This window comes from Abramis brama (assembly GCF_963993115.1).
Source record: "Abramis brama genome assembly, chromosome: 3".
NCBI lineage: Eukaryota > Metazoa > Chordata > Actinopteri > Cypriniformes > Leuciscidae > Abramis > Abramis brama.
The window spans coordinates 30650521-30661635 of NC_139965.1; the positions used below are offsets into that span (position 1 = coordinate 30650521).

The 11115-nt window shown below is 36.5% G+C and overlaps 1 protein-coding gene across 1 annotated transcript in view; it reads left to right on the plus strand.

Annotated features, from left to right (window-relative positions):
- Positions 1-1863: 1863 nt before the first annotated feature.
- The window catches only part of cep89 (centrosomal protein 89), a 128381-nt gene continuing 119129 nt past the window's right edge, over positions 1864-11115 (plus strand). Inside the window, exons 1-7 of the mRNA XM_084109634.1 lie at positions 1864-2149; positions 2382-2488; positions 2693-2848; positions 4294-4495; positions 4791-4866; positions 5467-5501; positions 6296-6353. Of these exons, the coding sequence (XP_083965760.1) occupies positions 2057-2149; positions 2382-2488; positions 2693-2848; positions 4294-4495; positions 4791-4866; positions 5467-5501; positions 6296-6353 (727 nt within the window). The 5' untranslated portion in view covers positions 1864-2056. The remainder of the gene's footprint in view (positions 2150-2381; positions 2489-2692; positions 2849-4293; positions 4496-4790; positions 4867-5466; positions 5502-6295; positions 6354-11115) is intronic.

Below are 11115 nucleotides of genomic sequence, written 5' to 3' on the forward strand. Positions count from 1 at the left end.
TTTTTTAAGACAGATAACCGACAGTGTGAACGCAGCAGAATATGTAGATTATGACATGACTATGATTTATTCATATATTACCCAATTCTAAAATATATATTTCAAAGTCTTGTTGTCCTCTGTGACTTGAATGTGAAACTCAATGTAAAGGCAGGGCAGAATGGAGTAATCTCACCATTAGAGTAAAATGCTGTAATACCATAATAATATAACGATCGATTGACCTCTATAACATGCACTGAGGATCCTCAGTAAAACAGAGCAAAAGAGATTCACACTCTGTTCTTCTCTTTGTATTAAAGGAAAAGCATAGTTCGTGTTGTGCTCTGTGCGCATGTGAATCATCTGGGCAGTGAAAATGGTGTGGTGGACTAATGGATTTTAAATCACTCACAGACTGGGGAATTTTATGGTGTGGCTTTGGTTAGGTTATTAGAGAGATTGCTTACCAACGCCAGCAGTGATGTCACAGTGGTTATGTGTGTGTGTGTGTGTGTGTGTGTGTAAGAGAAAGATAGAGAAGATGTCTCTGTATCTCCTGCTACAGCTGGAGAACATTAATATCAGAAATACACTGACTCAGGACTTATTCAACAATAGCTTTTATTCAAAAACTGGAGTTTTACTGGAATCATTTACATATCCCTCATGAGTCTGCTTTTAATGGGAACACTTTCCACCAGAGTGATTTCTAACAGTATGACTCACCCACTTTCTCCTCTTCAGCAGTCTTGCACAGGAAAAAAGCACAGGAAGCATACATTTAACCCACTTACAAATGGAGTCAAGTTAGGAGATGACACATACTTATTGAAATTAATACTAGTCTGGAACACTAAAAATATTTGCAATGACAACTTACATTGTTTTCTTTAAATGCAAACTTGATATGGAACAGTTTTATGCCATTACAGACTTTAGTGAATGTATTTGTGTCAAATTCTGTGTCATGAAGATTAGATACTAAGTATAGAACGTTTCACTCCAGCGGGGCTGACTCCACAGATAGTACACAATAGGATTAAAAACTGTTAAATCTCTAGATGACTGTGATACTGACCTCTTTCCTACTTTCAGTGCATGTTCTGAGGATTTATGTAAGATAAATAATAATAGCAATAATAATAATAATAATAATAGTTGTAGTAGTTGAATATGGAGTAATAAAGTAAAAAGTATGGAAAAATTGTGGAACACACTTGTAGCATTTCATAATGTTAGCTAAACATTATATATTCTGCTGTTAGTTGATGAATGCTGTTCATCGTAGAGCTACAATTTTAGGTTATGCGTATTTCACAAAATCCCCTGCAAACCTAGATGTTTAGGAAAGTGTTTGGTGATTTTGTCGCCTTTAGTGTTTTTGGTTAAAATTACATTTAACTATGGCCTTTAACTCCATTGCACCCTCATAGCGAAAAGTATGTGTGGGGTTCAAATTTAGAAATTGTCAACTAATTTGGGGTCAAATTTGATCCATAGACTTGAGCTGCACAACAAGAAGGTGAAAGATCATGAAGTCTTTAAATAGTTCTTCATATTTTCAAATAGACTTTAATTCTGTTATTTGGAGATTCTGAAAGCCAAAACGATATTTAACACATTATACATTTCAAACTTTACTTAAAGCTATTTAAAATTATCCATAGACAACAGAAAAGTCAATAATAACTCATATAAATCAACCTTTATTATTTTTCCTCAAACGCCTTTCCCCCGTGCAGTGCAGACTTGTTGTGGTCGAGACTACCCTCTGCTGGAGAACTGCCGCACTCACACGTGGCACGACGCCGTTGCTAAGAGGATTAAAAAACAACGCTGATTGGTTAAGCGAGCACACGCAAACCAATAGGAGGAGTTGTTATATTACAAGGTTTTTTTATGGAAAGCGTCTAGTTACGTGAAGTTGAGTTGAATCTATTAAGATTTCGATGAAAATAATCGTTGTTTATAAAAAATAAAATAAAAACCTGTCGGTTATGAGCTATAAAACATAGTTTTGCCACACCGATAGCTCTGGAAAGATCAGTCCTGACCGCGGTTTTCATAAATCTTAATGTCACATCTCTCACCGAAGCGAGGAAGTTTGTTGAGGACTATGTCATCCAAATTCAACTTCAGCTTCAGGAGAAAAGAGAAGAGAGAATTTGTAAGTCTTCTATTGCTTAAATATAACTGTAATATAAGCTAACTTTACACTTTGTGGCTACGTCCGTGGTACTAAGCAACCTTTAAAAAGACTAATTAATTCTGAACTCAACTCAGTATTTACTTACTCAGTATTTACTTACTTAAGTTACCAATGGTACTGGATTGCTTTAACACGTGTATCCTGTGATGTAGTAAAATGTGTGATCTTGTTTGTGGTTGTGGTTGTTTAGCGGAATATAGCTCATGGCTTGATCCCTGCTGCCACCATTGCCCCCAGACCTGCTGTTCCCCGCACTCCTCCCCCACGAAGCCCCAACCCCTCTCCAGAGAGACCCAGGTATACCCACATACCATATCCCAATCCATTCAGATCACTTTAGTTCCCCTCCATCATTTTACACAGCTCTCAATGCATCCCTTAATTCACTAATCATTAGCCATAATGTTTTTCATCGAACATTCCTGTTTCAGATTTATTTTTCCAATATCTTTACATGCTTTTTATCTGTAAACTTTGTAATCTCTCTGATATCTGTCACAGGTCTGCCTTGGCAGCTGCCATATTGTCTTCCTCCTTAACAGGCCGTACTGTTGCCATTCCTCCTCCACGCCACAGATCTTACTCTGAGAGTGATTGTTCACTTGCAGACAGCCAAACCGGCTTTGAGCCCTACGCTGCCACAGCACTTTATACCAGGTAATATAGTACATCGTTTCATTGACCTAAATCAGGGATTCCTAAAAAATTGTATTTATTTTTTTTGTCAGCAGGAGATTTTAAGTTAATATTTCCATTAATTTAACAACAAATGATCACATGACATGCAGGTAAACAAAATATTTCATATTTTTTATTGAGTGTTATATTTTAATTTGCTTGTAATTCAAAGTTCTAGAAGCCCCTGCAGTTTCTTCATGAACTCCAGTTTGGGAAACCTTGACCTAAATAAACCTGCCCTCTTTACTTAGAGGAATAGTTCACTTAAAAATGAAAGTTTCGTACATTTTTACTGACTCTCAAGTCATTCTAAATATGGCTTACTTTCTTCCATGGGATCTTTTTTTTAAATATCATCCTGGGATCAGTTGCATCAACAAAGTCATTATGTTAAGAAGACAGTTATTTAAGATCTAGTATGACCCACTAGCAGTTAATCAAGGGGCATTCAGTCCTTTTTGGTATCAAATCAGGCCAATCTATGTTTTATGTAACTGATTTAAAAAGAAAGAAAGAAAAAAAAAAAAAATAGGTCTAACTGGTAAGACTAGTCTTATGCGATAGTCTTTTCACTATTGTGTCATTACATATGTACGAGTGAAACGGCTTCTCAAACAAGAAGAAACGTAGGACAAAACTTGAATTTGACTAACAGGAATTGGTTGGATGGTTGTGGTTTGCTATTGCTGTGATTGACAGGTTGTCCCGCACTCGAGCCAGTAAAAATGTCATCAGAGAAGAGATGGCGCTGCATGAGGGAGGGGAAGTTATTTTGATTAAAGAATATGAGGGCACATGAATTAAAAAATATGATGTGCATGGATAAATAATTATAATAAATAATATTCCATAAAAAATCAACATAAACATGTTACAAGCATGTTACACATTCATCAGTTTTTGAGAGGAATAGACAGATGTTTACAATGAATTGGTCAGTTAAATTTCGTTCTGCCTGTCACATAAAGCTATGAAATATAGTGCACAAGTCATGTGGACCACTTTTATGACACTTTATCATCATTTTTGAGGTTTGAAAGTGACTAGTATAGATTTCTGTAATTTGTCCTTTTTTGTCTCAACGGAAGGAAGAATTTCACAGTGTGGAACGACAGGATGAGTTTCATTTTTGGGGAACTAATCCTTTAAATTAGTCTGAAAGCACAATAATCGTCAATAATACAACAGAATGTCTTCTTATCAGGGTAACACAGCAGGCCTCATTGAAATAGACATTATTGGTTCAGCAGGGGGGAAAGTAGTTTACTTACAAATTTAGTCTTTGGTCTGATTGCATTCTTTTGTGTTACAGATAGTGGTTTAAGCAGCAATAGCTTGTCAACACATTTTATGCAATTTAAATATGTGGATATGATTACTTGAGCAAGACACATTAAATTAATTAATTTACTCTCTCACTTTAGGGACAGATGGCCAGATTCAATGACAGAAAGACCCCCTGTGCCCTCCCTAAGACATACTGATGATGATGATGATGAAGGTGATGACAGTGACGAGGTGGAGGGACTAGAGAGAGATGAAGATCATGTGTATCAGTCCCTTGAGAGGCAGAGCAGAGCTGATGACATAAATGTTGTTTACGCCGTGCCAATAAAACACAGGAAGGTACAGTCATGTGTCTGTGTCTGTTTGTTTGTTTGGGTCTGTATGTGGATTGCTTTCTCCTGTTATTCATTTGATTAATTTACTAAAATTCACCATGAGGTGGCGCTACTGATTTATTCAAATCCTGCTCTAAATCAAAACCCAGTCTGAGATCATAAAGGGATATGAATTAAAATCTTTTCTTTTTTTTTTATAGCTTGTGATGTTTAACCACTATTTACAGAAGCATTTATTTTGATTATAATATGCATATAATATTTATAAAGTTGACTGATTGAATTAATCATTTTTTCAGGACAAGACCAATTCAGACGTTGATGAAGAGACAGAAGACTCTGCATTCGATATTGTGTCTCCACTACAGACTGAAGGTTTGCTAAAAATAAGTGTGTGTGTGTATGTATATATATATATATATATATATATATATATATATATATATATATATATATATATATAGTAGTCTCTTATAGCAAGGCTTCATTTATTTGATGAAAAATACAAATAGGTAATATTGTAAAATATGTTATATAGTATTTATATAACATATACAACTTTATTTTAAATGCTTTCTATATGTGTGTGTTATTTATACTATACAGTATTTATATATGAAGAGTTCAGATGCAAAAGCCTCTAAGTGCTATCTGAAATTTTCTTCTAGAATGATCATTTCTATCAAGCTTGTATATTTAAGTTCAGTAATTTCACTTAAATGACAATTAATAGGACATTTTCATTGCCATTTAAGTGAAATTACTGAACTTAAATATACAAGCTTGATAAAAATGATCATTCTAGAAGAAAATTTCAGATGGCATTTAGAGGCTTTTGCATCTGAACTCTTCATATATAGTATATAAAATATTAATATCTCGTATCTTTCTCTCATTACACTCCATTGACTTTGAGAGCCCTGGTAATGTTGCATGCAGCTTGATGACTATAATTAATCAAATTTTGTATTTTAGAGGAAATTGTGGTTCAGGAAGGAGCAGCTCAAACGGTAAGAGAACCTCTCATCAGATCAGCCATAATGAGAAGCTGAAGTCATTATTTTGATTCAGTTAATTCTGGGTTTAAAGCTAATTTTCTAAAGCTGCTGTAGGAATGTCAATTATGTTGAATCCTGGTGTGGTCTCACTCTTGACTAAAGGTCATTCTGCCCCAGGGCTCAACAAATTCTCTAAAGACAGAGGAGAAAAATGACACTGTCATAAAGGGAGAGGTTAAAGGCACCTTTAGAAAGACCAAGACAGAGGTTGTTATCAGTGAAGAAGTGTGAATGAAAATCAGACAGGATGAGAGAGAATTGGGAAGGTGAACAAGGGACAGAGCTTATTAATAATCTCAGCTATTTCTGACACAAGAGACTATCACAACCATTCTGATTCACTATTTTTAGTAAGTGGCTCTCTGATCTGACAGCTAATACATCCATGCATTCACATGCACACATACACTCCAATTAGGCCATGTGAACCTGTGCTCTGTTAATATGCAGACACACACACACACACACACACACATGCACACTGACCAGCCACTTACTGTCTTATAACTCCATGTTGTCAGATCAGAATGCTACCATTCCTGCTGGTGCTTGGAGACCTTTACTTGAAGATCTCTAATCTCAACTCTTAATGTGGAAAATTGCTCATTAGTAGAGTTAAATTGCCTCTATTGAGCAAGCATACTGCACTTTTCACTATTGGATATACTTAGTAATTCAGTCTGTGGTCTTTGATATTCTGCAGTAAGAACCCTTTAATCAGTAAAAACTTCCCTCTGTCTCCATAGCAGCCATCATTGCTACGACAACCAAGATCAGCCTCTCGTGGGAGCATGGCATCTCCAGGTACTTCCCCTCTCTGCCATAACATTATCCATCACATCAGCTGAACTCCACAGCAAATCATGTGCTATGTAACCTGGGCTCATTTTAAAAAAAATTGTCAGACCATGAGAAATGTGTCCCCTTTTTAGGAATCCTCAAAGCTTTGAAAGAAAAGCATCATTCCAGTTTCATTTTGAGAGAGAGCAAATTAAGGACATTGTAAACATCTAATTCACCCTTTGCCGGGAGTTTGACTGACAGGCGATCTGAGTAATCATAATGCCGAAACCGCCATTTTGTCCGACAAACTAACCAGACGGGATCAATTGATGTCATATTTATTCAAGCACAGCTTTCAACAGACTAGAGACAAATGAGTTGGTTACTGTGTTGTGTCTGTAAGAGGTAATCGTAATAAAAAATGGTAGTAATGCCTCTGCCAATTTAACAAATGTCTTCTCAGTCAGCTTCTCTCATGGGCTTATTGTTGTCAGTAATCAGATATGAGAGAGATGAGGCTATAACTATAATGACTATAGCAAATTCCTAATTTACTCTTCTAAATTACTAGCAAATTCCATATTTTTTTCTATGGATATAATGAAATTGGTATAGTTTAGTTTAGAGTTCACTCGAGAGGTATGGCAGATGCAAGCAAACCAGCATTAGTCTAGCCTAGAGGATTGCAGGAAGGATGGATTTACACTCTGAAATAGAGCATGAAACAGCAGGTCTGGGCAGTTGCTGCAAAGTGATCAATGGACAACTGCCAAGCTTTTTATGCACCAGCAGACAATGGCTGTGTCACCTTTAACTGCAACAGAGACTTCCAGTGAAGGAAGAACTTTGCTGGAAGATGAGATGAGGATGACCTTGGGGTCTAATCTAGGGCTGAGATGTCAGAAACGCAGACAAAATCTTGTCAGTGTTTGTAACTTCAGAGACCAAGGGCACAGACAGATCAAGGAGAAGCAAACTAGATTAGAAGGAGAGCAAGGATGATACAGCTCCACTAGGAGTCACAATAAAGGGCCAATATCTGATTTTAAGCCTTGTAATGCCTGGCTCACACTACAGGAGTTTTAGGCCGATTTATGCCCGATTTCCCCCTCCCGAGAATCTGAGAAAAAATCTTGTCGAGGACCTTGATCGGTTCCGATGTTCGGCGCAGATTATCTGGTAATGTGAGGCGTTCACAGATCGAATCTTGCACCTCCCGATCTGCTCTCGCACAAATCGGGCTCGCCCCGATCATATCAAACATGTTTGATATTTAAGATTTTAAATCGGGATGAGCAAGTCTGTGATTACGTCAGTGCTGTCAAAAAGACAGCAGGGCTGTCGTGCTGAAGGAATTTCCCTTGAGATAATTTTGAATGACTCAACTCGATATGCGTTTTTATCTCCATTTATTTATTGCTAAATAAATAAGTATTACGCTGTGGTCAGCAGGCACAAAGGCAAGTAACGTTACATGTTCAGTAATGAAACCGAAACTAAAAAGCGCGTTAAAACGAAATGGATTTCAAAATCAATGCACGCGTCACCGGATTTAAAAATGCACATCTAGCTTGTTGCACGCACACATATTATGTCGAAATAACGATAGTAGCCTATATTATGTTAACATTATTAGCCTAATAATAATAAATCTTTAATCAGTATTTAATTGAATGCTGAATGTTGTGCTTTGTCAATTTAATAAAATGAATACTTTAATTGTGACAATTAAAATGATTGAATATTAAATATTAAGTGGCCAATTTTTGTAATAGTATTTATATGCTATATATCTAGCACCCCCTCAGCACCTGCGTTAAAAAAATATCTGGCACCGCCCCTGGTTATAACGGCCCACGTATTAAAAAAATGGTCGGGTTTAAATCGGGCTCGGGCTCATAATTACAGTTATGTTAATGTGTTGTGTCGGGCCAGGCCCGGACACAATGTGCATGGGTTCGGGTAGGGTCGGGCTTGATTTTTTGGGCCCGATCTAAGCTCTTAACTCAAAGTACTGGTAGGTTCAAAGTCTCTGTGCGTGTGTATGTGCGTGCTTGCGTGTGTGTGTCTCATGGCAATGCATATCCCATACGTTTCCATGCTTTTCCACTTCAGATTTGCTGCGTGAGATCACGTGAGGCGCTTCCCCTGGCACGATAATCTTAATAACATTTTGTAGTGTGTGGTGCACCGCGATTTTCAAACCTTGCAGTGTGAGCATGTTTAAGATTTGGGGGAAGAAAATTCCTTGTGTGCTGCAACCAGATTTCAAAATCGGTTAGGATTTTAAAACTCCTGTAGTGTGAGCCAGGCATAAGAGTCAAGCAAAATATCTTTGGTAAGGATGTTTGACATGATGTAATATAGCATGCACTGCAGTCTATCTGATAATTTCCGCCTTCAGTGAGATCTAAATGGTGGATTTTAATATTGAACAAGGTAGAGTCCATGGTAAGTGAAGAAATAATAATAAAAAAAATTAACTTGTATCCCCTCATGCTGTTCCAAACCCTTGTGACCGTCCTTCATGGAAATGAAAAGGAATGTGGAATGTCTTTTTTTTTTCATGCAATTTCAATTGGATCAGAGTGAACTGGAACTGTCTGATTTGTAGATCAAGCGAATCATTGAAAAGTTCTGACTCAACAGAACTATTAATTTGGATTCATTTACAGACTGATTATCACAAATTCTCCAATGAATGTGCCAATGAGAGCTAGAGTAAATGTCGCAATTTTAGTGAATAACGACTTAAATTTTGTTTTGTTCGTCACACAGAGTTATCATAGGACTTTATAAGACTTGGAAAATAGTACTCAAACCCAGATATGAATCACTTTTCTGTGAATCACCTTAGGGTGCTTTTGTATCTTTTTGAAGTTTTATCCTTGACGGCTCTAGACTCCATTACTTGTAATAGCATGCATAAAATGACCTGGACATTCTTCCAAATTTTTCATGAAAAACAGTAATATAGGTTTATAGGTTTTTCATATACTGTATGAGTGAATTCCTTCAACAGAAAATGACCTTGTGATTGAGAAAGTTGTAAACATCCGTAGGTCATTGAAAGTAGGTTATGAAGTCCTCAGCAGTGAGTGAGGATGTAAGAGGGTAAGCAGTGGATAGCGGAAGGATGGAGAATGATTTGAGTGGGATGGACCTGGCTGCATGTGTTAATTGTGAAATGATAGTACAATGTCTCTGCACATTGTTCTCTTCCACTGTGTCAGTTCTCTGATATCCAAGGACATGTTGTGGAACAGCAAGAGAGTTCAGAGATGAAGTGCACTACATCAGGTTTAAGTGGCTAGTGTTGGGGGGATGTTACAGCTCTTAGAGGTGTCAAAAGAAGAAAGTACTCTGTAGTCTGAGGAAGTGGTTGAAGCAGGTGAGAAGCCATAGAGAATTGCACTGAAGCTGTCTGTGGATGGGTAAGAGGAAAATGTGAGGTTGTTAGTGTGAGATTCAGAAGTACATAGACAAATGAAAGGTATGAGAATAAACATAAGGGAGAAGCAACTGATACAATATGAGGTTGGTTGCCAGCCGTATGTTTTTTGGCAGACAAATGGATGTGAAAGATTAATGGTACAAGGAGATGTTGAAGTAAACTGGAGTACTGCAAAGGTTTATAGACACTGCCAAATAATAGAAGAACACTGTCTTTAGAAAATAGGCTAAAGAGTTGGCTAAGATTGCTTTGAGCTTATTAAAGAGATATTCATAAGCCCCTTTCACATATTAAACCTGATAAATTACCGTAAAATTACCAGATTGACCTTAAATTAACCACAAATGTGCTTTTCACACAAGCAGTGTGTCTTTTTTTTTCTTTTCTTAAATGCTGCAATTTAGGAGCAGGGTTAGAACCACTTTTGCTGTGTTAACTGCATTACAACATGCCTCATATTCACGTGCTGTGTATAGTCACAGAAACACAGCATGTTGTATAAACACTAGGCAAAGTTTCAGCGTTTGAGGGGGAAAAAATCAAATGCTGACAGAAAATGTGACAGTTGGAGTGAAGAAAAGTTTAATTCTTACCTTTATAGTCCAAAAAGTCCAAGTATAAAGTCAGTATAAACTTGAGGTATAGTCAGCAATGTATAATATATGAGGATTGCGCAATGCTAGTGCCTTTATACAAGCAGAACAGATAATGTGCTGCATTCATCCAATCAGTGACATTGACAATGCAAAATGCAAATAAGAATGTTAACCCAGGATTTTAGGAGTGTACAGTGTGAAAGGGAAGTTTATGAATACAAAGGATAAATTGATAACCCCGGGTAAATTATGAGCAATGTGAACCATGAAGCAAGATAACCCAGGATTCCGTTCACCCGGGGTTTAGAATGACCTAGGGTTAACTATTTTAAGTGTGAAAAGCCTTTATGTGTGGAACGGGCTATTATATATTATATTATATTATAAATATATTAATATGCCTGAGAATTCCTTGACCCAAAATTTAAAACAAATTACACTACCGTAATACAAGTAATACTAGTATTCAGCAAGGATATCTTTAATTGATCAAAAGTGACAGTAAAGAAGTTTATAATATTAAAAAAAAAATTTTTTTTCTTCAAATAAATGCTGTTCTTTTGAACTTTTTATTCATCAGAGAAAAAACAATTATCAATGTTTCCACGATCACATTAAGTAGCACAACTGTTTGGAATATTTATAATAATAAGACATTTTAAAAATATTAAAAAATAGATAAGAGTTATTTTAAATTGTACGGTCTTCAGTGTATTTTTGATTTAAAAAAATG